Raw genomic sequence first — 27,883 nt, forward strand, 5'->3', positions numbered from 1 at the left:
CGAATTATAGAAGGGATCAGGAATAAATCACACTCATGGTTCAGGCAAGCCAAGAGATGAGAATAGAATAAGATCATTTTTAAAACATCAGTTTACAATCTAAAAAATAAGAATAATCTAGGCAACCCAGTTTGGGAAGGATGATAAGTTTCATTTCTGAAGAAATGAAGTATATTACTATTATAATAATACCAGTACATTAAAAATTTCCACAATTAAATATAATAATAATTCTCAAAATGAAAGTAACATGATGGAAATACAATAAATATTACTCTTGATTTAATTACACATTTAGAACTTGGGCAAATATATAAGAAATATTTCTGACTCAAAAGTCATCAAATTTGTTTGACTGAATCAATAGTTTATATCCAAAGGAAAAAGATCATATATATATGGAGAAGCACAAAGTATTTTCCAAAGTGGCCATACTCCTTACATTATAGTTCTAATTTGAATGATGGTTCCAATTTCTCTTGCAATTGGCTGTCTCCTTTTCTAAAAAAATTAATTTATTTATTCTAATTAGGTATATATGACAGCACAATGCATCTTGATTCATTGCACACAAATGGAGCACAACTTTTCATTTCTCTAGTTGTACACGATGGGGCGGTCATACATGTACCTAGGTTAATGATGTCCATCTCATTCCACCACCTTTCCTGCCCCCATTCCCCCTTGGCCGTCTCCTTTTTTATCATAGCTGGCCTGATGGGTGGGAAATAATAACTCACAGTTTGAGTTGCATTTTTAAATGACTTTTGATGCCCAGTATCATTTCATGTGTTTATCAGCCATTTGCAGATTTTCTTTAGCCAAATGTCTCTTCAAATCCTTTATTCAATTTTAAATTGGGTTATTTGTCTTTTTATAATCACTGACTTGTAACCACTGCTTACATATTCTGGATTCAAGTTATTTATCAGATATATAACCTTTAAATATTTTCTCCCATTCTGAGTTGTCTTTTTACCCTCTTGCTAGTACTGTTTGTAGCACAAGTAGTGCATTTAAAAAATTTTTTTTAGATGTTAATGGGCTTTTACCTTTTTCATTTATTTATATGTAGTGCTAAGAATCAAACCCAGTGCCTCACACATGCTAGGGAAGCTCTCTACCACTGAGCCACAACCCCATCCAATGAGAAGTGCATTTTTGATGAAGCAAACTACCTTTTTTTCCCCTTGTGGTCTCTCTGCTTTTGACCTCATGTGTAAAAAACTATTGCTTCATGCTCACTTCCACAGCACATACACGAAAGTTGGAATGATACAGAAAAGATTAGCACAGCCCCTGTACAAGGAAGACATGCAACTTTATATGTTCCATATTTTTAGAATTAAGGTCAGCATATTAAAAGAAATACATGCATCCACATGTTTACAGCAGCACAATTCACAATAGTCAAGTCATGGTACCAGCCCAGGTGCCCATAAACAGATGAATGATTAAAGAAAATGTGGCATATATGCACAATGGAGCTTTATTCAGCCATAAAGATGTATTAAAATTATGTCATTTGAAGGCAAATGGATGAATCATGGTAAGAGAAAATAAGCCAAACTCAGAAAGTCAAGGGTTGTGTGTGTCTCCCACATACATGGAAGCCAGAGAGAAATAATGGGAAAAGAAGCGGAGCTTGGGGATCCTCATGAAGATAGCAGACAGACCAGTAGGGTAAGGAAAGGGGTTTAGGGCTGGGGTTGTGGCTCAGTGGTAGAGTGATTGCCCAGCATGCACGAGGCACTGGGTTCGATCCTCAGCACCACATAAATGTAAAATAAAGATATTGTGTCCACCTAAAACTAAAAAAAAAATAAATAAAACATTTTAAAAAAATAAAACATTTTTTTAAAAAAGAAAGGGGTTTAGCTGGAAGGAGGAGGAAAGAGCAAGAGGAGGTACTCGGGATTGAAATGAATCAAATCGCTACTATGTATGCATGAATATGCCACAATGAACCCCACTATTCTGTGAGTATCAATTAAAAAAAAAAAGAATCTGTTTCCTAAACCAAGAGTTAGCTTTAGATTGTATGCTTAGGTCTGTGATCCATTTTGAGTTAATTTTTGTGTATGATGAGATAAAGGTCCAATTACATTCTTTTGCACGTGAATCTGTAGTTGTTCCAACACCACTAAGACTATTTTTGCCCATTGATTTGTCCTGGCGCCCTTGTCAAGTCAATTGACCATAAATACAAGGTTCCTTTCTTGACCCTCATTGATCTACATGTTTATTCTTAAGCCAATGCCACCCTGTCTTGATTACTTTGCAGTAAGTTTTGAGATGAAGAAGTACGAGTCTTCCAACTTTGTTTTTTTTTCAAGACTGGTTTGGTTGTTCTGGGTCCCTTGAGATTAGCATTAGTTTGTCAGTTTCAGAAAAAAAGCAAATTGCAATCCCCCCCACCCCCCTGCCCAGTGCTGAGAATTGAGCTGAGGGTCTTGTGCATACCAAGAAAGCAAGCTCCCTACACTGAGCTAAACCTCCCACCTCATGCTGCAATTTTGACAGGGTCATTCTTGGGATTTTGTATAAGATCCTTAACTCAATGGGGGAGTGAGTAATGCCATCTATTCCAGTTTAGATCTGATGTCCCTCAAAAGTTCATGTGAGATAATGCAAGAAGGTTTAGAGGAGAAATGATTAGGTTATAGCCTTAGCCTAATCAGTGAATTAATACCTGATGGGATTGACTGAGAGGTAACTGGAGGCAGGTACGGTGTGGCTAGAGGAAAGTGGTTCATTGGGGGCCATGGCTATGGGGTATATATTTTGTATCTGGAGAGTGGACTCTCTCTCTTTGCTTCCTGATAATCAGATAAGCCACTTCTCTCTGCCACATTCTTCCACCATGATACCTTGCCTCATCTCGAGCTCCAGGGAATGAAGCTGGTCTTTATGGACTAAGACCTCTGAAACTGTGAACCCTCAAAAAAACTCTTCCTCTCCTACAGTTGTTCTGGTCTGTCCCTTTAGTCACAGCAGCAAATAAGCTGTTGAGAGCAACAGCCGAAGGGGCCCCAGCAAACTTCCAGCTGCCAGCAAACTTCCAGCTGCCAGCTGATGATTGGCTCACAGTGGCCCCAGCAAACTTCTACTGCCAACTGATTGGCTTCTCTACGGTGATGCTCATTGGGTTGTTTCCCCGCCCTTTCAGACCACAGAGCTGCTCACTGGGGGACTTTTTTGGCTCCGCCCATGCGACCCAGCCAATCGGCCTCAAGAGCAGGAGGAGTGGGGGAGGTTGAGAGGCTTGTGGGAAGCCGGTGGTGGCAGTTGGGCTCACACAACCTATGGTCCTCAAGCACCCTTCACTGTAAGCATGGTCGAATCCATTAACAACTTGAACATAACACCAGCAGATTGGGCTATGCTTTCTTTAAATTTAGATTCTCGCCCCATGCTAAAACTAAATATTCAAGGACATGAATTTAATGGGCTACTGGATACAGGTGCAGACCTTAGCATCATCTCTCGTCAAGAATGGCCAAAACATTGGCCATTACAACAAGCCACTCAAACGCTTCGAGGCCTAGGAGTGGCGACTAATCCCCATAGAAGTGCAATGGTATTAGATTGGAAGGATCCTGAAGGATGTGAAGGAACTATACAGCCATATGTATTGGATCATCTTCCCATAAATTTAGGGGGATGAGATGTCCTAGATCAATTAGGTTTGACATTAACAAATAACATCAAACAAAATGCACCCACTGTTATGACTAGACAAGGTTTTAGGAAAGGAAAAAGATTAGAAAAACAAGAACAAGGTATAGCAGCACCAATATAAATAGATCAAGGAACAGACAGACATGGGTTGGATTTTCAGAAGGGGCCACTGAGACAATAAAAATTACTTGGAAATCAGAAAGACCAGTATGGGTTCCTCAGTGGCCCCTGACTAAAGAAAAGATATAAGTAGCCCATGACCTGGTCAAACAACAATTAGCAGAAGGACATATACAACCTTCTGTATCTCCCATAATACTCCCATTTTTGTCATCAAAAAGAAATCTGGTAAATGGAGATTATTGCAAGATTTAAGAGCCAATCAGTTGGCAGTAGAAGTTTGCTGGGGCCGCTGTGAGCCAATCATCAGCTGGCAGCTGGAAGTTTGCTGGGGCCCCTTTGGCTGTGGCTCTCAACAATAAGCTGACTAAAACACCATCTCCTGTGATACTGAGTCTTCTGATCCATGAACTGGGATGTCTTTTTGGTAATATTTTAAAGAAATATCTTTAACCCATTTCAATCTGCATCATTTATGAACATAAAAATAAACAGAAATAAAACTAGGGGCAGACTACAGGAAGTAATGAGTAGTTATACTGTGGCCCACTATTTCTTGAGTGTAATCTCTCATCATTTAGCAGGAGCTACAGAACTGTTCATGCTCTATGATTTTTTTATTGGTACATTATAATTATAATTAATGAGGGTGGGATCCATTGCACCATATTCATACATGCACATAATACAATTTAATTAATCTCATTCCCTTTCCCTTCCTGCCTCCCTCCCCTGTTTCGCTTGATCTACTCTGTTGATCATACTCTTTGATTCTAATAATGATATCTCTGGAGCTATAATCCAAGGGAACTCAAGGGAAAAAATGAAAACTGTGCAGAGATACGTATGGCATCACTTACTATCACAATGAAATATGGGGGGAAACAAAAATCAAATATCCCAACAGTAATTTCCTAGGAAGAGGAAAATATCAGAATTAGCACAACAGCAATCTAAACAGTCTGTCTGCATAACAGTTATTTATAAAAACTGTGAATTTATATAAATATTAGCTTTCTAAACAAATGCATAGTCTTGTATGTATATTAAAGGCCACAAAATAATATGAAAATAAAGAGCTTAAATTAAAACAAAACTTAATCACTACAGGGCTTTTTTTAGGAAATTGCTTAGCATCTTAAACTATTATTTATGTGTTTGGGGATGGGACAATCTCCTTGTCACCTGTAGCATGCAGGACATGCTGTGATAACCCACCCACATGCAATTCAGCACTAATGTTGCTGAGCAGCAAAATGGGTTTAGCAACATTGCTCTCAAGGACACCAAGCAATGGCTTAAGTCTCCGACCCTTACGGGTAGGACAATCATTGATGTAGGCAAAGGAAGCTCATCCGTTTAGGCACACTTAGTAAGCTTAGGGATATAAATCAACATTAGCCGTCTACTTGCTTTTCAAACCCACAGCCTGTAAAGATAGGGTTAAAAGAAAGGCAAGTGCATTCTACTTATTAGCATATGTGAGTGAACAGCCATTAAATCACACGATATGGATCTATCTCACTGGAAAGTGAAGACAAACACATCCTCCATCTCCCCTACACTAGATTAAATCAATCTCTCATTTTTTTTTTTTTCTGTATGTCTAAGAATAAATGGCAACCCTATTTTTTGGTGCGTCAAGTAATTAAGAGAACCACACAGGATGGAGGAAGAGGAGGAAACTACAATTAACAGAACTTCAGGGAATTATTTCTCTTCCCGCGGTAGCCTTTTCCCTGATTCTATAAATAACAACATTACATCATGCTGACGAGGCATGCTGTTCAAACACAAGAGCCAGGGTTGCCCTTCAACAGAGCAAAGAAACGCTGCTACCAGAAGGCACAAGGAGAGAGGCTAGGCCCTCTGCATGTGGCCCTACTGCACTGGCCCTTACTCCCCATGTCCCCTGCAGCCTCCCTTATCTGATGAATGAATCACCACAGAAATCGAGAGCCACTTTTCCATCCATCCCTGCCATATCATGAATGGATATGCTACAGAGCAACACAGACTCCCACTTATTTTAGAGGCACCAAAAATAAATGTAATTTTATCTTAATAAAAATACAGAATGAAAGCTCTACAGCCAGCTTTTAAAAAGTCCCAGTTTTAAAAGGTCTCCCAGTTGATAACCTCTAACATAATGGGTGGGACAGAAGGTGCAAAGACAGTGTGCGGGCACACTGGGTTGGATTCTCAACACCACATAAAAATAAACAGAATAAAGGCATGCTGTCCACTTACAACTACAAAATAAATAAATAAATAAATAAATAAATAAAATTTAAATTTAAAAAAGAGTGCTCAAAATGTTTGCATAATAGCAACTTCATTAGACTATATTCATTAACTTTACAAGGACTTTCATTCATGCAAATATTTGAGCATTTTTTACAGATAGACTAATATTAAAAATTAGTTACATCACTAAGTTGCCACACCATAAAAAATATATATGAGAGTATAAATACACATAGAACCAAATATATATACATATTTGCTTAAATGCTTAGTATGACTAACAATGGTCACACGGTTACTTGTGAAAGATGGGCAAATTTGTATTGCTTAAAGAAAACAAGGAGACCAGAGAGAAATAAAAATACTTGATCAAAATGTAGACTTTGTCCCTAACACTTAAAGATAATCATTATATATTCATGAGCTTAGTATTACATGGATTTAATTGGATGAGAAATAAAAAATTTCTCATCCAATAAAAATAAAAAATTCAAAACTCTATCTACAAATTCACATTTTAAGATTAGGGGTACTATACTATCCATATGTTAACTTCCTAATAGCTCTTTGCATTAATGGAAACATCAACGAAAAGTAAATACCTATGTAGTTCCTGGAGTTCCCATAGCTACCTGCATACCCATTTTTCCAATCAGAGGCCTACAAATGCTTTCTCCTCAAAAGAAAAATGTGATACCCTACTTCCCAGGCTTATGGGCTCAATGTGACTAACAACAGCCACCCGGTTACTTACACAGCATCCACCATATGCTACGCACTGTCTCATTCACCACAGCACGACACAGGTCAGATGGCAGGAGCCAGGGAAGACAGAATAAGTAGTAAGGGCAACACCAGTGGGTGGAGAAGGTTGAAAGTGCAGGGAATTCTTTCTGCAGTCTGGCAACAACTCCTGTACACAGCAGCTCAGGGGCAAGACCATCACTGAGGGGTAGAACTATACCACAGCGTCAAGAAAGATCACCATGGCAAAGCCTAGTGAAGCCACTACAAGGAGGTTTATGTAAGTGGCAGGAGGCACAAATCTGTTAAAGAAATCATCCTCCCATAAGGATTCCAAATAGTCTCAAACAAGGAAAGGAAAAATATGTTTGTTTTTTTTAAAAAAAGCTGTTCATGAAATGAAAAGAGAAAGTGGGAAGCAGCACGTGACTCACAATAGTGAGTATAGCAGAGTGGAAATGGATTTGGGCCTATTGAGCTAAACACCCTAGACGAAGAGAAGCTTTATTCCAGAGCAGCTGTTCAAACAGTTGAGTGGATTCTGTGTGATTTCTTCAGTGATTTTGTGCACTGAAGAGACTAAGATAGTGTCATAGGCTGCACCTGCTTCAACTGGAGCCTGAGACCACGTTCTGTGTGCATTGATAAAAGTCCCCATGGGGTCCAACCACTCATCTAAATGCTTGCTGACAAGGAAAAAAGGCTCTTTGGAAGCAAATTCATCCACAGAGCCCTATGTTTACAAAATCAAAGGCAGGGCTTTAGAGGCATTACAAAAAGCCCTGGACTAGAGAATCTCCCTGGGCAGAGATTCTCACCTGCAAAGGAAGGGGGGTGCCCCAATCTTCCTACTTGGGAAGATTCATGAAAGGCCAGTGTCTGAGTACCCTGAGGAGAATAACAACAATTGCATTTCAAGAAAGCCCTAAAACCCATTCATCCTTTGGGCTTTGGGGAAAAGACCAACAGAAACACTCCTCACATTTTTGCCAAGCCCTGGGGCTCCCACACAAGAGCAGTCACAGATCTCATGTCCTTTCTGTTCAAACCAAATACCAGTCCCATGAGCAAGCTGCTTCACAGGGACACAGTTCCAGCATCTACCACCTGCGCTCTGGTTGCAGTTGTCTACTCTTGAAGAGAAGGAATTCTTGCTAAGAGCCACAGGGAGGACCATGTATCCCCCCAAACTGTAGTTACGAGAAGGCTTTGTGGAGTCGTGGCTCCCTTATTTCTAGAACCATTCCGACAACAATGAACGGTCACTTACTCTTAGTGCTATTCCACCCCTTGCAGGAATGAATTGTCGCACAAACTAAAATGATGTCACATTTTAAGAAATTTTTTGGGGGAGGAGCAGTTTTTAATTGAACTATAAGTTAAGCATTTTCATTTTAAAATGAGAAAAATTAACGCAGTGCAAGCAGAACAAAATATAAATCCTGACTTTGGCACCCCTATTTACCAACTTCAAAGTACAATACCAAATCTTCATTCATCAGAGGAGTAAAGGAAGAGAATTCTAATAAATACCTAATGTCATGATGCCGAGGGCTGCGGTGCACACAACTGTAAATTTTCGGTTCTCAACCCCAGTCAGCAAAGTTCTGTTGAACACCAAATCTAGTGTTGCTGGGTATCCCTTACCTGAAGTGCTTGAGACCAAAGTGTTTTGAGTTTTGAATTTCAAGTTTGGGAAAGTTTATGTTAATGTATATGTGTGAATGCATGCACACACCTGTGTGAATACACACATGTGTATACGCACAATTTAAGCAGGTGCAGCCTATGACACTAGCTTAGTTTCTTTTTTTTTTAAAGAGAGAGAGAGATGAGAGAGAGAGAGAGATGAGAGAGAGAGAGAGAGAGAGAGAGAGAGAGAGAGAGAATTTTTTAATATTTATTTTGTAGTTTTCGGTGGACACAACATCTTTGTTTGTATGTGGTGCTAAGGATCGAACCCGGGCTGCACGCATGACAGGCCAGCGCGCTACTGCTTGAGCCACCTCCCCAGCCCCTAGCTTAGTCTTCAGTGGACAAAATCACACGAGGTATCTTGGGGATGGGACCCAAGTCCAAATACAAGGTCCGTGTACGTTTCATATCTACCTTATACACACAGCCTGAAGGTAATGATATGATACTTTTCGTGCTCCTATATCTTGACTACCTACCCATCACATGAGGTGAGGTGTGGAATTTTCCATGTGCAGCATTGTACTGATGTCCAACATGTTTCATGTTTTGGAGCCTTTCAGATTTTGGATGTTTGGATTAAGGATGAGCAACCTGTACCATGATATTCATGGCTACTCAAAATATATGTACGTGTTTGTATACACATTAATATGTCACAGGAATGCAGTGCCAGGCACAGAGGCACAGGCCTGTAATCCCGGTGGTTTGGGAGGCTGAGGCAGGAGGATCGCAAGTTCAAAGCCAGCCTCAGCAACTTAGTGAGGCCCCAAGCAACTTGATGAGACCCTGTCTCTAAATAAAATATTAAAAAGGGCTGGGATGTGGTTCAGTGGTTAAGTGCCCCTGGTACAAAAAAAAAAAAAATGTATGTTTGACCTTTAAAAAATTTAAATCTAAGAAAGAACTCATCCTGCACTCAACTTTCATTTCAGAAATGTTCACTGGAGTGAGAAGGCTTAGTCAGTTCAAAATTTCCTTTTGCATCATAGTTCCTCTTGCACAAACTCTAGGGTGTAAGAAACTTTGAGAACCTGGACATCTTTCCTTACAAGTAGGGCCACAACATGGAGTTTGAAAAAAAAGGAGACTAACTAATAGCCCTGACTACATAAGAGATGGGTCAGAACTATGCTGCTTAGAGCAAGAGAAAAAGAGGGAGAAATACAACCACAGACTTAAAAAGCTGAATGCAAAGAAAAAGAGTCTCAAGATAATCAGAAGAAAAATAACTTGGACATAGATTTAAATAAACAGATCGTAGTGAGTTTTCTGTACTATGTTCCAATTATAAACTATTAGTATAACCTCTAAAATATACCTTCGTGTGTGTGTGTGTGAGGGCGGGGGGTGTGCGTGTATAACTATTAGGTAGTAGCTACCAAAGAGCAGTAAAATGCAGGAAAGTTCACAAGTGTTCTTTACATTACTTTAGGGTCTTCTTTAAACTACTTTCAAAATAGAGAGAATGCAAATGGTGTAGTTAATTTATAGAAAATAAACAGAAGCAAAGGGGCTAATAGGAACATATGTCAAAAGAAAAAGATTAATGGGACTAACTCTTGACAGTGTCCATTGATGTTGTTGTGAAGCTAGGAATTACAGCTAGAGGTCTGGAAAGGAAGATTTCTTTAGTAGTGCAGGCGCACTAAGGTAACTTCTCACCAGCTACTGACCTCAGTGCCTACATTAATATGGGATTGACTTGTAATCAAAGCCCCCCTAAATAGTATGGCCACCATGACAGCTCTGGAGAGGACCACCTACGGTTAAAAACTCCACTGCCTGACGTGAAGGAGGAGTTGAACACCTGATTGGCAAAGAGTACAGTGGTCCTCAGCTCTCCTGGTCAACATTAAACAGTAATAAACTTGGAGACAGTGTAGTCTCCTGTGTCGTTCTCTGCATGGACACAGCCCACTCTCTGTCGAGAGGGTCTCTGCTTGAGCCTCACTTTGCTTTTACTTTACTTTCACCTCAACTTCCCTTATAATAGAGTTTTCTTCCTTGGCTCTTGGTGTCTGACTTTAAATTTTCTTTCATTGGAACACAAAAATGGAGGTTTGGAATTTCAGCTCCCTGCTTTCCTGTGACATATTTATGTGTATACAAATACACACATATAGAGAGAGGACTTGGAAAATTAGAGAATTGCTCTGCAGAGTCTTCAGACTTAAGGAGTCACTTCATGAAACTACCCGCCACTGTGCACCCACCCCACTCCACAAAAAAAAAAAAAAAAAAAGAGCCATCTTTATGCCTGTGACATCATTCCTCAGGAAAAAAAAAAAGTCTCCAAAAGTACTTCTGGGGTTTGCTAGGGGCCGACTCTGGCAGAGTGCCTCAGTAACAGGATGTTAAAACCTCAAACTGGGGGACCCAACATGGCGGCCGGCGAGGAGGCAGCACTTTCAATACCTCCACAGTAACGGGATCAGAGAGACCCATTAATACACCTAGATTCTACCTGCTGAGAAACTTCTAGCAAAATTCTGCTGAAAGGAGACCTGCCGGGAATTAGTAAGTTTATTGGAGGTGTCAGTTTGTGAATCTTGGCCATGCGGCGCAGGGGTCCAGTCCCAACGGCTGCTGCCGAATGGCCGCTGCCTGCCCATTGCGGCGAACGTTCGAACGGCTGCTGCCTGCCCGGCTCTGCAAACGGCCCCCGCCGGCCCGGCTCTGTGAACCACCTCTGGAGGCCCAGCGCTGGGAATGACCCCCGTCCCGCCCGACTCCGGTAAATAGCTCCCGCCCACCCAGCTCAGGCAAACGGCCCCGCCCAACCGGCATACGGCCCGGCCCTCCCGGCTCAGGAGGCCACGTGAAGGGACTCTAACCAAGCCTTTATGAAATAGCAAACTGGGAGCTAAAACCAGAGATTGAGTCAGACCAGAGACAAGTCAGTCCCACCCCTCCCTTCGGATACTCCGGCAAGGAGCCAGGGGCCTGCCATAGCAGAGAGGGGAAGTCACCAGAGTTTGGTCAAGGAGATTCCTTCCCAGCGGAATCTACTTTAGCAAGTGTGTGACTCCCACCCACACCAGATACAAACAACCAGGAAACTTCAAAAATCTCTCCGTGGGCGTGACCGTAAGAGCCAAGGGACTCCCGACCCCCAACTCCTCCTACCGCCAGTGACGTGGGCATGACTATAGGGGCGGAGGGAAGCAGAGAAGACTCCCCACCAGCAACTCCCCCAACCGCCAACGGAGAGGGCATGACAGTAGGGGCGGAGGGAAACAGAGGGCACTCCTGACCCCCAACTCCTCCTATCTCCAGCGGAGTGGTCATGATTGTAGGGGCTGAGGGTAGCAGAGGGGATTCTCGACCCCCAACTCACATCACCACCAGTGGCGACACCCAAGGTCTTAGCCACCAGCTTCCGAGGGCGTGCCCACCAAAGGGGTCAGGGAAAATTAAACTATTGACTCCCAGACCACAGCTCCACAGCACTGGGGCTTAGATGAATGATAGAGAGAGTGCTCAGTTGTTCGGGAAATAGGGCACGCTGTGGGCTGAAAGTGTAACCAGATCCTTGGGGAACCGCCTCCGGTGAGCAGGACCTGGCTGACTGGCAGGAGGAAGGGGAGGAGGGGCCAGAGAAGTGAAACGGCTCTGGACTAACAGGATTGAGAGACTCCCAGGAGCCGCCTTACAGGGATTGCTGTCGACACATAGAGGGCAAAACTCAGCTCAGAGGGCACAGCTCTGCCTACGGGAAGAGAAGAAAATGGATCTCTAAGACCAAATTTAATTTCTTATTTTATTTTATTCTATTTTTTCTCTCCCCTTTTCTTTCTTTCTTTCCCCTTTCAAGTTTTATTGTTCTTTCCATTCTCATCTATTCTATCTATCTCCCTCTCCTTTTTTCTTTTTAAGAGCACCTTCCTTCCCCTTCCCCCCAACTTTCATCCCAAGCATTACGTCCTCCATTACATGTAATTGTCTAAATGCAAATAGGTGAATGTTTCGAGGCTGTCTATAGGGCTCCTAAATAACTAGCTACTACCAACACCCTGATCCAATCAATGGTTAGTATCCCCCTTCAGTAGAGCAACCTTCTAAAGTAGCCAAGATATACTAACCCTTATACCTTCATAGCACCTAACCTAAACATAAAGTCCTAAGAACAAACAACAAATCACTATATGCATACAGAATCCGGAAGCCCTTTATAAATTGAATGAATCAGCTTTAAAGTACAATAAAGCCCAACATCTCTAGGCATAATCTCCCACCACAAAGGAGAGACAACAGAGATATACAAAGCCAAAACAAATTTATAGGAGAAAGCAAAAACACAGCAGTCAAACAGAGCTGGAAAGTAAAGTGAACATCATGAAAAAACAAGGGAAAAAAGGAGTACAAACAATGCAGGACAACTTAAATCTACAGGAGGACCTAGAAGCATCAGAAGCATGGATAGGGAAAGAACGCAAGGCATACCTAACTCAGATGGAAAAGAATATTAGAGAAGACATGAGACAGCAAGTCCAAGCAATAAAAGTATATTTTGAAAATGAATTAAACAAACAAATTCAAATGGCAAAGAACGAGCTTTACCAGGAGATAGAGATCTTAAAAAAAAATCAAACAGTAATCCTAGAAATGCAGGAAACTATAAATCAAATTAAAAATTCAAATGAGAATATTACAAATAGACTAGATCAAGTAGAAGTCAGAACATCAGATAATGAAGACAAAGTTTATCAACTTGAAAAGAATATAGTCAACACAGAAAAAATGCTTAAATCCCACGAGCAATCTATTCAAGAGATATGGGATGTCATAAAAAAAACAAACTTGAGAGTCATCGGGATAGAAGAAGGCATTGAGATTCAAACCAAAGGAATGGACAACCTATTAAATGAAATAATTCTAGAAAACTTCCCAGAGATGAAAGATGGAATGGATTGCCAAATCCTGGAAGCCTACAGGACCCCAAACATTCAAAACCATAATAGACCAACTCCAAGACATATAATTATGAAGATGGCCAACATACAGAACAAGGAGAGAATATTAAAAGCTACGAGAGAAAGGAGGCAGATTACATTCAGGGGTAAACCAATTAGGTTAATGACTGATTTTTCATCACAGACTTTGAAGATCCTGGAACAATGTATTTCAAATGCTGAAAAATAATGGATTCCAACCAAGAATACTGTATCCAGCAAAATTAAACTTCAGATTTGACAATGAAATTAAAATCTTTCACGATAAACAAAAGCTAAAAGAATTTGCAGCCAGAAAACCAGCACTGCAAAGCATTTTGAGCATAATACTACAAGAAGAGGAATTGAAAAATAATGCCCAAAACTAACAGCAGGAGGTATCTCAGTAAAGGGGGAGGAAAATAACCAAAAAGCAAAAACTAGCCAAACTAAAATAAATAAATAAATAAACATGACTGGAAGTACAAATCATATTTCAATTGTAACATTAAATGTTAATGGCCTAAACTCACCAATCAAGAGACATAAGCTAGTAACCTGGATCAAAAAAACGAATCCAAAAATATGCTGCCTTCAGGAGACTCATATGATAGGAAAAGACATACACAGGCTGAAGGTGAAAGGTTGGGAAAAATCATACCACTCACATGGCCCTCGGAAGCAAGCAGGAGTGGCCATACTCATATCGAATAAAATCAACTTCAAACCTAATTTAATCAAAAGGGATAAAGAAGGACACTATATACTGTTAAAAGGAACCATCCACCAACAAGACATAACAATTATCAATTTGTATGCACCAAACAATGGTGCGGCAACGTTCATAAAACAAACTCTCCTCAAGTTCAAGAGGCAAATAGATCACAACACAATAATTATGGGAAATGAGGAAAAACACTCCATTCACAATATCCTCAAAAAAAGTAAAATACTTGGGAATCAACCTAACAAAAGAGATGAAAGATTTATACAATGAAAACTACAGAACCCTAAAGAGAGAAGTAGAAGAAGATCTTAGAAGATGGAAAAATATACCCTGTTCATGGATAGGCAGAACTAACATTATCAAAATGGCGATATTACCAAAAGTTCTATATAGGTTTAATGCAATGCCAATCAAAATCCCAACAGCATTTCTTGTAGAAATAGATAAAGCAATCATGAAATTCATATGGAAAAATAAAAGACCCAGAATAGCAAAAGCAATTCTAAGCAGGAAGTGTGAATCAGGCGGCATAGCGATACCAGATTTCAAACTATATTACAGAGCAATAGTGACAAAAACAGCATGGTACTGGTACCAAGACAGGCGAGTGGACCAATGGTACAGAATAGAGGACACAGAGACTAATCCACAAAGTTACAACTATCCTATATTTGATAAAGGGGCTAAAAGCATGCAATGGAGGAAGGATAGCATCTTCAACAAATGGTGTTGGGAAAACTGGAAATCCATATGCAACAAAATGAAACTGAATCCTTTTTTCTCACCATGCACAAAAGTTAACTCAAAATGGATCAAGAAGCTAGATATCAAATCAGAGACTCTGTGTCTGATAGAAGAAAAAGTTGGCTCTGATCTACATATTGTGGGGTCGGGCTCCAAATTCCTCAATAGGACACCCATAGCACAAGAGTTAATAACAAGAATCAACAAATGGGACTTACTTAAACTAAAAAGTTTTTTCTCAGCAAGAGAAACAATAAGAGAGGTAAATAGGGAGCCTACATCCTGGGAACAAATTTTTACTCCTCACACTTCAGATAGAGCCCTAATATCCAGAGTATACAAAGAACTCAAAAAATTAGACAATAAGATAACAAATCACCCAATCAACAAATGGGCCAAGGACCTGAACAGACACTTCTCAGAGGAGAATATACAATCAATCAACAAGTACATGAAAAAATGCTCACCATCTCTAGCAGTCAGAAAAATGCAAATCAAAACCACCCTAAGATACCATCTCACTCCAGTAAGATTGGCAGCCATTATGAAGTCAAACAACAACAAGTGCTGGCGAGGATGTGGGGAAAAGGGTACTCTTGTACATTGCTGGTGGGACTGCAAATTGGTGCGGCCAATATGGAAAGCAGTATGGAGATTCCTGGGAAAGCTGGGAATGGAACCACCATTTGACCCAGCTATCGCCCTTCTCGGACTATTCCCTGAAGACCTTAAAAGAGCATACTGCAGGGATACTGCTACATCAATGATCATAGCAGCACAATTCACAATAGCTAGACTCTGGAATCAACCGAGATGCCCTTCAATAGATGAATGGATAAAAAAATGTGGAATTTTACACAATGGAGTATTATGCAGCACTAAAAAACGACCAAATCATGGAATTTGCAGGAAAATGGATGGCATTAGAGCAGGTTATGCTAAGTGAAGCTAGCCAATCCTTAAAAAAACAAATGCCAAATGTCTTCTTTGATTTAAGGAGAGCAACTAAGAACAGAGCAGGGAGGAAGAGCATGAGGAAAAGACTAACATTAAACAGAGATGAGTGGTGGGAGAGAAAGGGAGAAAGAAGGGAAACTGTATGGAAATGGAAGGAGACCCTCACTGTTACACAAAATTACATATAAGAGATGGTGAAGGGAAAGGGGAAAAAAAAACAAGGGAGAGAATTGAATAACAGCAGATGGGGTAGAGAGGGAAGATGGGAGGGGAGGTGAGGGGGGATAGTAGGGGATAGGAAAGGCAGCAGAATACAACAGTCACTAATATGGCATGATGTAAAAATGTGGATGTGTAACCGATGTGATTCTGCAACTTGTATTTGGGGTAAAAATGGGAGTTCATAACCCACTTGAATCAAATGTATGAAAGATGATATGTCATGAGCTTTGTAATGTTTTGAACAACCAATAAAAAAAATAAATAAAACCTCAAATTGATTCACTGCTACTAACTGGTAAGAAAATGGGTAGGGCATGTAGTCTAACAGCCACTTTCTTTCATGTGGATGATGAATCTCTTCTATTTTCATTTTTCTAGAAACCCTCATGCCTCTGAGCAAGCAGATAAAGATGCAAAGGAGAAGTGGAACTCAGCAAAAGCCAGGGTATATTTTGGCTTTGGAGTGGGACAACCGGGGCTCCCTTGCTGAGGAAGCTCAGGGCATTACTGGCAACCCTTCAGACCCTTGTGTTTCTTTTCTTTAACAGGCGGATGATAGTCTTGTATCTATGCACAGGGTTGTTCTGAGAAGCGAATGGGATAGTGTGTGTACCGCTCTTGGCATGGTACCTAGCCAAAGGAAGCACATGAAAATCTGACAAAAGCTACTGTGATTTCAAAGCTGATGTTATCCTGACTTTTAAGGCAGTGAAACTCTTATATAAATTGTTAGCTAGGATCAAAATTTAGAAATAGATTGTTAGTAAGTCAGAGAGGGAAAAAATTGTATTTTGTGTTCTAAATCTAAGAGATCTAATAACGCTCACATGCCTTATGCTTCGAGTACACCAATCATGTCTCATAACCAGTGAGGAACGTCACCCTTGCTTTGCCCACGTCCCCTGAACAGAAGGTAACTGACTAACATCCTGGGTTCCTGGAAGAGTCTTCCTTAGCAATAATGCAATGAAAGGCAAACAAACAAAATGTTCCTGGGCCTAGGACATTGTGGCTCATCAATACTGGCCCCCAAGCAGATAGATAGATAGAGGAGTTTTGATCATCAGAAGCTTTATTTTAAAAAGACGAGGAAGGTACTGTACCTCTAATCGCTGGATCCGTCCCTTGAAAAACATAAAGAGGGAAGAATTTGGATATGCAGATTCTTTTTTGAGAAGAATTTCCTTCGCTTCATCCAGGCCCGCTCTGTTATCACTGCCATCCAAGGCGAAAAATGGGCGAACCACAGTGTGATACCAGAGTAGAGCTAATCTGCAGAGGGAGAAAGCAGGGACACTGAACAACAGAATTTCCCTTGGACTGTTTCTGGTTTTTTTGGTTTTTTTTTTTGTTTTGTTTTGTTTTGTTTTTTAATCAGTATGTGTTCTTTTACTACACCCCCCCCCAAAAAAAAAATCTTACTATGTAATATAAAATAATATCAGAGCACATTTCCCCCCATCTTAATGCTTTCAATATTTGGGAAATCGCTACTTCAGCACAAATTATAAATCAGCATATTCCCCCCTTCCATCAGATCAGGGGAGAGGGCAACAGAAGCATTTAGCCTTCTAGATGGATGGATGGCTGAAGATAGGACATGTACATTTCTGAATTCCATACCTCAGTCATCAGTGGCCACATTAGGAACCATAACCTGTCACCATGAATTTATTGTCCTCTCTTAATAAAAGCTTTCACTTTTTGCGAAAGGAAAATGTGGCTTTCTCTTGTGTTCACAAAAGTTAGGATACCAACCTCAGAATCCAAATTTATTAAATAAGAATCCACTGTCACAAATATTGTCACATTGCATTGAAATAAGTGAGAGGAACAGATTAATGGCCCTTTCTCCAGCCCTCAAAGACGTTCAATTTAAACAAACACACACACACTCACACACACACACAAATAAATTATTTAAAATTACCTTACTTCAAACTCATTAAAGAGAAATGTCATGTTAAATTTAGGCAAACAGAACAGAGTCCTTAAGATCTGCTATAATGAACAGATAAAAATGTCTAGCCAGCACGGCAAATATTTTTATGTAAATGTAAGCGTCCACTGTGCTCATAAATTCTATCACAGAGATCATACTAATCTAAATTAAATTAAAATGTATTCATTTATTTCTCAGAAATAAGTATGAAATAATATTAAGATATAAACAGAGAATCACAAGTTATCAATCTGTTAATTCAAATTAATAAAGGACCACTGGGTAATTTAATGAGTTTGGGGAGGCATAAATATTTTCAAATGAAAAATAATCATTTTTAAGTAACTTCCAACAGATTAAGAGCTATCATCCAAATTCCTCAATACTCACATGAGTAAAAATACATCTAACTAAGGTCCGCTGTGATATCAACATTCTGTTTGGAAAATTTTGACAAGTGGCATCATATCAGACAAAGAACACCTGGTGTTTGGTAAAACTGTTCAAATTGCAGGTTGACTTGTCATTGAAGTTTACACTGTGCAACATAAAATGACTCAATAGAGCAGAATAGCACAAAATATCCAAGTCACACAAAGGACCAACAGACCAGCTAGAATCATGAAGGAAAATTATCCAATAAGAAGATTCTTTATAGGAATCAAAATTTCTAAGCCACAGAAAAGGCTTATCAAATTTGTACCTCTTGAGTTAAAACAAAATCAGGATTGTGCATCTTTGTGACTGTGGTCAAAGTCACAACACTGGCTTATAAAATTAGTGGAGAGTAAACGATAAGGTCGCTTTACCTGTTTAAAATACAGGACCCCATAACTACCGCCACCAGCACAGAGGCTGTGCTTGGTGCTGCATTCAAAGACGTAAGGCACAGCATCGCGACAACCAACCCGTATTTTTCCTGAAGTTTCCTTTAAAGATTTTGCTTGTCGGTTACTTACTTTCAACACTATATTATCTACCAAAGCATTGCAATATAGCTACTCACGTAGCTAAAGGGGCCTTCATGTCCTTACTTTCGCTTGCATACATCAGTGAAGAAAGCCCCTGCAGGCGGTCTCCAGGAAACCCCAGCAGATTGATGATTTTGAGCAGGTTTGGGGGCACCATGGATATGCAAAGGTGAAAAAGGCCATATCCAAAGCTAACAGCACCTTTCAGTCTGTTTAGGGACTCCTCAGTCACCCCTTCAGCCACAATGTGATTATCATTTGCAGTGTCAGAAGTCGAAGGCTCTTCAGTTAGCTTCTTCTGATACAGCTCCTGAAGGGCATTGATGTCCAGATAGCATTTATTGTAAATCTTCCAGGCTTTCCTAAGGATCCACCCACCTTTTATGTAAGCTATAAAGAGAAGGAGAGAAAAGCATTTGAAAACCAGCCTTAGAAACAATTTTTGCATTCACACAATAAAAGATATTGGAAAACAACCTGAAAATCAAGCAGAATTGATTAAACACATTAAAATTATTAGCTATCATTGCATCTAGTCTTCTTTTTCATTTTTTCTTAAATATTTTTAGTTGTAGTGGGTCACAGTATCTTTATTTAATTTTTTTTGTTTTCATGTGATGCTGAGGATCGAACCCAGTGCCTTATACTTGCTAGGCGACCACTCTACCACTGAGCCACACCCCAGCCCTGCATCTAGTTTTCTTTGTAGTGCTTACTTAAATCTCTTATTTGTTGTTGATCTTCCTTCACTACAATGCATAACCACTTGGCAAGAAATATATATATATATATATTATATATGTACATTATATATAATATATATTATATGTGTGTGTATAACTCTTTTATTTGTTTACCCTACCCTATATTTTCATTCCTTTAAAAGAAAGTTCTAAGTCTAGTTCATTGCTAAATTTATACCCAAGTATTTTGGGCAACTTGCCAAAAAAAATATTACAAGCAAATAAAAATAATTAATTTACATTTACTGGGTAAACCAATGGCCAGTTTATTGAAGAAAAAAATTATTCATGTTAAATGCAAAGAATCCCCAATTCACCTAGACCTGATGCCTGTTGTGTGGCTTAACATCTGATTGGGGTGGATTTTTTGGTCTATGACCATGGCGTTAACCCACTGCCCCAGCCTAGAGAGATCCACAGTGAACAGGGAGGAAGACAGTAAGTTATTCCATATCAGAGGATGATAACCTATTTGTTTTGTTTTCAGCACTGGGGATTCACCCAGGGGCACTCTACCAAAGAGCCACAACCTCAACCCTTTCAATTTTTTGAGACAGGGTCTCACTCAGTTTCTGAGGCTGATCTGAAACTTGTGATCCTCTGCCTCAGCCTCCTGAGTCACTGGGATTATAGGAATATGCCACTGCACCTGATCTCATCTATTATTTTTAAAGCTGCTTCCATTATTTCCCATTAGGCCAATTTCCCTTAGTAGAGCCCTCTTGAAAATGTATCACAAGGAAGACCCTCAGGATAGGAGTCAAGATGTAGGATTCAGCACCCTTTAAGCCCACTGAACCCCTCTAACAGGCCCTTGGCATTCTGCCATCCATCTTTCCTCTGTGGACATTTTCACCCTCACATGGAATGGGGTTACCAACCAACCTGTGACTATTCCAGTCTGTTTAGGGACTCCTCAGTCACCCCTTCAGCCACAATGTGCATCCTGTTTTAGATATTAAATGTCACTCAAAGGCCCATGTGTTAAAGTCCTGGCCCCTATTCTGTGGAGATACCTGGAGGTGGCAGACGAATGAAGTTAATCTCTGGAAGCTTTTCCCTTGAAGGGATACTGGGACCCTGGCAGCTTCTCCTCCCCCTCTCCTCCCCCTTCCCCTCTCCCTCTCCCTCTGCTTTCTGATTATCATGAACTGCAACAAGGTCAAGTGACCACAACCGAAACCTCTGAAACAGTGGGCTAAAATAAATCTTTTCTCCTTAGAAGACAATTTTCTTAGGCATTTTGTCATAGCAATGAGAAGCCAACACACATCATTGCCACATTTTTTGAGGTTTTCTGTAGAGAATTTTCTGTAAAATGAAACTCCCTTATAACCACAGAAGAGAGTTTATCCAGGTGGCACCACAAATGATACCATGACCCTGACATTCCTGCACAAATGAAAAACATGAACTAACCCAGACTTCCAGACCCTGAGGAACAGCAGGAAAACATATTTTTAAAAGGTTATTTTTCAATTTCAGGAAGTACATGATATAAAATAAAATATGATTTATAAACTCTCAATCCCTGAATTGAATGTGAGCTATGACTAGATGGTATGTTTAGAAAAGAATTAGCTCCCTAGCCCTGCCTACTATCCTCTAAAAGGCCTGCTGACAACATAGGCCCTTGGCTGGATGTGGAATTTGGACCTGGGATGGGGTTCTTATCATTCACAGAACTAAAAGAGAGTGGCTTGCTGTGTGCCTAATCTATAAAAACCGTGGTTTATAACAAATGCCTGCATTCCTTCTGGGGGTTTAGAATTGGATTGCAAGGTAGGGAATGCCTATAAGATCAGCCCCATCACACAGACCTAAAAACAACAATTTTTTTTTTAAATTGTAGTTTTGAGTACAACTGCATGCTAAGTCCTGAATCCTCCTTGTGATTCCTCAAACCTCAGGAAGAACTTGGAAACCCCCCAATACATACTAGAAAGCTATTATTTCACTTAAATGTATCAATTTTCCAACAAATGATGGCCACATTTCCCATGGGATCACAACTGAAAACACAATCATCTTCCAAGTTTGGGTAGTTAATGTCCTAGAGTCTACATCTATTGAAAAGGATGATTCAAAATTGAATGAACAAGTGAAACAAATTAGTCTATAAAAGTTTGGTTTAAAGGAAATGATTTTCATAATTTTATAATTACAAAAGCAATACATGTTTGAAACAATCTTCTTATTTAGTTCAATTTAACAGAAGTAGTCACTGCTTATACAAAACTACATTTTAGGAACCAATCCAGGTAAACCAAAGAGAAATGGGACAAATGTTCTTTAAGGCTCAGTGGCTTCCCCCCTCCAACATGGAAGTACCATAGGAAGAGAAAAGTTTGAACAAAGCCTATAACTTCTTCATATACTAACACAGTGGAATTTCAAACATTTGATTGGCCCAACATGCTGACAAACAAGAAAGATGATTCTCAGTTATGATCAGAAAAGCCAAATGTATAATTTTAAAAAAGGAGAAAAAGAAAAGAAATGGGAAACATATACTCTTAAGAAGAAAAGCAATTGAGATCTAACTGAAAATAAATAGTCACTGGCTTGAAAATTTTAAAAATGAAAGAAAAAGAAAGTCTGCAAAATCCTAAACATGTTTATCAGCTATTGATAAAGTTCCTATTATATGCCAGGGACTATGGTGGCATCTAAGGGACACAAAAGAACTATAAAACTAATTTAAAAGGTTATTTTAAAATTCCAGCCCTCCAAATGCCTGAATAAAATTAAAACGTAAAAATGTGTTAAAAATTCATGCAATATAAGACAAATTATATGAATGTATGTACCTGGGTCATACGTAGAAAAAGTGAAAATAAACCAAGTCTGAGTGAATGGTTCTTTTTAATTTATTTTTGTCATTAAATTGTTTTCCACACAACAAACATGTAAAAATGCCAAATGAAGCATTGTAGGATTTCAGTAGAAAACTTCACTGCTTCCCACCCCAATCCCTAACTGGAAATTTGGAGGGAAATTTTTAACTCTCTTCCTCAATGCAGGAAAAGGCATCATCCTAGGAGAGGGGCAGAAGAGTGTGACACTGAAGAACAGTGGCAGAACAGTGGCATGTGAAGCAGGAGACACATTGGGACCAATGGGTTTAAGTCAAACTGAGGAATGAGCACCAGCTACAGAGAGACGGAGCATCTTCTAACACTGGGCTTGAAGGGAATCAGCTATAACAATCCAGATCTCAGAAGAAAATTAGAGAAAAGGACAGTAGCCCTGAAAACAGACATAAAATCTATCAAGTCCTCACTGCATGAAACTTAGTTAATAATATAATACAAGCCCCTCCACAAAACCCTCATTCTTACAGAATAAAAATGAAATGAATTAAACCTGTTTTTAATTTCATGCCTAAGATAGGCACCTTACTACTATTTTAAAAATCCCATATTAAAATCCACAGCAACTCGAAGAGCCTTAATTTGAACCAGGGAAATGAAACCCAGGGTTTCGAACTACATCAAAGACTATAAACTGAAATATGTCCAAAACAAAGTTAACATGCAAACAGAGGGTTGTTTTGCTTTTACAACTTTCTACATTCAACTTGATATTGGAATAGGTTCTGCAGAGGGACTTGCCCCACTCCTGGTCCCAAACACTTTGGCGCATTTGGAGAAGGTGGTGCTAAGTGAATCTCAGCCAGAGCACAGCATGATCCAGCTCTGCAGGAGGGGCCTGTGGTCAGCTAGACTTAGCAATGACGCCAGTGAGTACCTGCTTCCCAACATGCAGGCAACACCATATTCCATAGTCACACACTGTGTGGCCTTCCAAAGCCTCCTCTGAAAGGTCAGTATAAATCATTCAGCCATGGTGATCCTTCTGTGCCTATGGAAGAAGGCAGAGAGGACAGGAACACACTATTTGCCCTCTGAGAATAGATTTAGACATCAATCCACTGGGGAGTTGTGGAGAGGACATAGGTGGAAGTCCTTCTGGGAAAGGGCAAGGGTCGCCTGGGAAACGGAAATGTCAAGGTGCGCTAAATTAATTTGGAATGAATTTTGTAATTTTTGCAGGGGGAAGGTATCTGATGAGAGCACCCACCATCCACCACATTCCATCTGTTTACTTGTCCTACGACGAAACTGGATAACCCCATAAGAAATGGTAAGTATAGGCTTGTCTCTCTGGTGACCCAAATGACAGACACTGAGGACAAAAGATGATCCTGTTTTCACCAGTCAGCCCACCGCCTCATTATCTTCACCCCCAGTCAACAGACTTCTATCCGACTTGCTTTTCTACTCCCAGTTTCTTTTCTGAATGACATCATCCCTCTGCCATTCCTCCCTTTAATTCTCTGAACAGACACACACCATGCACTAGGCAGAGGCACCAAAGCAAGTATCAGGGACATCAAGAAGGAAATAAACTTTGATTCTTCTTAATTCTGCGCAGGGACAAAATCAGGGATTCTTGATCTCCCCAAACGTTCAGAATGGCACTCCCCAAGCAATCTCTAAGACTAACCTAAGGTCTGCTGGCTGTGGTATCTCCCTGAAATAGAATTTATTGAGCCATCATTTCCCCCTGCTAGATCATGGGTTCCCTCAAGGCCAGGGCTGCCTCCCATTCATCTCTGAAGCATCAGCACCCATCATCTCACGCAGCATCCGATGTGTTCTACTAGTTCCATGGGTGTTGGAAACAGGGAAAACAGCAGGGAGACCAGCACAATCCCTGCTCTCAAGGAGTTTACAGTCTCATATTTTAGCAGACATGTAAAAAAATGGGGATGGCTGTGTGATAACTGCTGTAATTGATTATGTAATTTATGTATACACAGAGGGACAAAATTAGACGGATGGAGTCAATGAGGAAGGAGGAAGGCTTGGGCTGCACTTGACTGGGTGAGAGAGAAGGAGGAAGGGGCAGAGGTGTTCCAAGCTGAGAGGCAGCGTGGACAAGCAGCAGCAGCCAAGGGGACCCAGGGAGGAAGCAAGGAGCTCTGCTCAGCCAGGTGAGAGAGTGGGCAGCAGGAGCCTAGGAGCGGGCAAGTTCTTACATGCCACTCAAGGAAGGGACTTGGACTCTACCCTGTGGTCAGTGCAGGACAGTTAAGTGTCTACAGTACAGATGTAACATGTGTCAGAAAGATGGCCTCAGGGGTTGGGCAGAGACTGTGGCAGGGAGAGGGGAGTGAAGGGGCAGTAGGCTTTACTCTATCCTGGGGCTCGTGCCACTGGACATTGGAGATAGGAGGAAAATGCCTTGGGAAACACAGGGTTGGAGGCTACATGGTGACACAAGTAACCAGATTGACGTGATGGGCAAAGATGTTAACACTAGGAATTTGGTTATGAAATAAGAAAACCATGGCTTTGGTCCTAGTCTGTCATCGCTCACAAGGTCTGCAAATCACTCAACCTTGACCAAATCACTCACTCTCAGTTCTCCCAGGAAAGGAAGGAAAGTGGCTGAGCGCTCATCCTGCCAAGAACATAAGATATGGGCCCTATCTTCAAATCCAATAGGAAATAAAGGGCACCAATGATAAACTCAGGTGGCCAGTGCCACAAAATATGTTTAGAAAACAATTCCTTATTACACAAGCAATAAAGAGAATATAAATATAATACAATAAAGAGAAATTAAACGCTCTTGGATCAAAAAATAACTAAAGAGAAAGTAGCATGGGAAAATGAGGAAAGTTGAGATGGTGGGACAATATGTCATAAAGAAATTCAAATGAGATAAACCCTCTTCAAAAAGTATGAAGCACTAAAAACAACCATTGACTCATCTCCCAGAGCTCAGTGTGTGCCCACCGGGGGTGCTCCCTCACACTCCTGGTAGATACTTCTAGAAAAGTATCTATCTAAAGTGTTTTCTAAGAAATGAATTCCAACAACAAATTATTTGCAGTTGTTTGAAAAGTAAAAGGAAACACATGTTAGTTATGTTTATTTGCTTATTTGAAACAAATGTGGAACTATTCAAAAAGCAAACTGACACTACACAAATTCATTAGGACTCAAATACCAATATCACATGTAATAAAACCTAAGGCTTCAGGAAACAGCAAGAATGATGCTACGTATGTATAGAAAATGGGATTAAATAATTGTTTCATATCAAACTGATAGAGGAATGGGTAAAAGCTATGATGGCAAACTGAAAACAGAATGGAATGGAAAGGCTTGGAGTGTGGCTAAGTGGTAGAGCACTTGCCTAGCTCAAATGTGGCCCTGGGTCCATCTCCTGCACCACACACCAAAAACGGGAATTGGTGGGGGTAGAGATGTAGCTTAGTAGCAAAATGTCCACCAGCATCACAAAAATTAATCAATTGATTACAACAGAAATAGGTTCAGCTTCACTAATAAGAAAAAATACACAAAAAAGAATGCTCCAATGTCTACGGAATTGATTAAGTAAACCATAGCCCATCCCTATAATAAATTAATGATGCTATTATTTAAAATTATATTATGAGACTAAGTCATAGAAAAATATTCAAAGTATAATCTAAGAGGGAAAAGTTATATACAAAAGAATACAGGTTCAATTTTGTAAAAGTCTCTATTTTTATAGAGCAGAAAACTTAAAATCCATTATTTGCAATAAAGAATAATTCCTTGGGAGTAGTTAGAGATGATGGCTTGCTTTCTTTTGCACTTACTTACTTTTTCAAAATTTTCTATAATAATATTAGCAATTTTATAATCAGAATAATTTAAAAATAAATAATATGATCTGCTGCCTGTAACTTCACGTGGGCAGGGTCCATGGTCTGTGCTTATCACACAGTATGAGCTCTGTAACTTATTTGCTGAATGATCAATGAATGAGCAAATGAAGGACAGATATGATCACTTTTAACTTTTGACATTTTTATACTTAAGTGTGCGTTGGTTTTACCTCTCTCTAACTCAAGTGATCCATTCCAGCCTCACTCAGCTACCTGAGGAGTTGGACAACAGGTATGTGACCTTACACCAGGCTACCCCTCTCTCTGAGCAGATATATATATTAATGGCTAAAATTAGCTCCTTAGAAGAGTTCTTGAGCATCAGGAAGATAATGTACAAAATCATAGAAAACCCAGAGTCCTTGTCTTAAACAAAGAGCGACAGATAAGCTCTGCGTTCTTTTATATCCAAATCAGTGTGGAGCTGATTGGGGTTTACCTTACTGCATTATAAGGAGATTAACACAGGCTAGGAGCTGTCAACTGCGTAAACAAGGTCTTGAGAGAGTCATGAGAAGAGGGTTAAAGAAAAAGAAATGAACCAAAACAAATGGTACAAGTGCCTCATAGGACATATTTAAAAAAATAAAAAACAAAGATAAATTCTAGGAAGCCCAAATTTTAGAGGCCAAATTAAAAGTTAAATTCCACTTTGAATTTGAGCCAAACAGAAACAAAACATTTTCAAGTATGAGACAGACAGGTAAAGAGAGCAAGAAAGAGAAGAAAAAGGCGGGGGAGATATATTGGTTTCTGGTTTTCTAGAAAGAAAAATGTACTTATAATGTAGCGGACACATCCTTCTTCATTCAAGTTTGGGGAGAAAATATTTTTCTGACTGTGAATTTTAACTAATTTTCTTTTTGAATTTTCATTTTTTGCCAAGTAAATCCTGTCTACCAAAGTGGCAGGTTTCTGCTGCAAGGATCCAAGAGACACAGAACCACAGTAGGGAAAGAATTAGGTCAATTTTAGACATACTCTTACAGCAAGCTATCAGAGACTCATCGAGTCTATTTCACTTAAGAAATTAAAGCTACAAAAGCCTAGAAAACATTTGTCTTGGACAAACTAATTAAGAAATCAGTTGATAACCCCTGTTAAAAGTTGTTACCATGCTGGTCATTCAAGTGTATTAGAAAATATTTAACGATCTTTAATCATTTCCTAATATTCTTAAAACCATTGAAGGTGCTAGGGCCTTTAGTAACAATTTCCTGAAAAACTTAAATTTAAACCAGTTAGATTTCACTTTAAAGATGACAATTACAACTTGATTCCCACAAAGAAAAAGTAGTATATCTACATAAAAAAAAAAGGCATTCATGGGCTGGGGTTGTGGCTCAGTAAGAATGCTTGCCTGGCATGTGTGAGGCACTGAGTTCAATTCTCAGCACCATGTATAAATAAATGAATAAAATAAAGG

General features: G+C 39.8%; 1 protein-coding gene and 1 non-coding gene across 2 annotated transcripts in view; one reads left to right on the forward strand and one right to left on the reverse strand.

Moving 5' to 3' along the window:
- The window catches only part of Ttc39c (tetratricopeptide repeat domain 39C), a 101,886-nt gene that overhangs the window by 26,302 nt on the left and 47,701 nt on the right, over positions 1–27,883 (reverse strand). Inside the window, exons 5-6 of the mRNA XM_026388062.2 lie at positions 19,020–19,374; positions 17,175–17,343 (exon numbers count right to left, since the gene is read on the reverse strand). Of these exons, the coding sequence (XP_026243847.1) occupies positions 17,175–17,343; positions 19,020–19,374 (524 nt within the window). The remainder of the gene's footprint in view (positions 1–17,174; positions 17,344–19,019; positions 19,375–27,883) is intronic.
- LOC113182256 (U6 spliceosomal RNA) lies at positions 1,238–1,341 on the forward strand. The gene has a single exon (XR_003300700.2). It is a non-coding gene; the product is annotated as a U6 spliceosomal RNA (small nuclear RNA).

This window comes from Urocitellus parryii, chromosome 13, assembly GCF_045843805.1.
Source record: "Urocitellus parryii isolate mUroPar1 chromosome 13, mUroPar1.hap1, whole genome shotgun sequence".
Classification (NCBI taxonomy): Eukaryota; Metazoa; Chordata; class Mammalia; order Rodentia; family Sciuridae; genus Urocitellus; species Urocitellus parryii.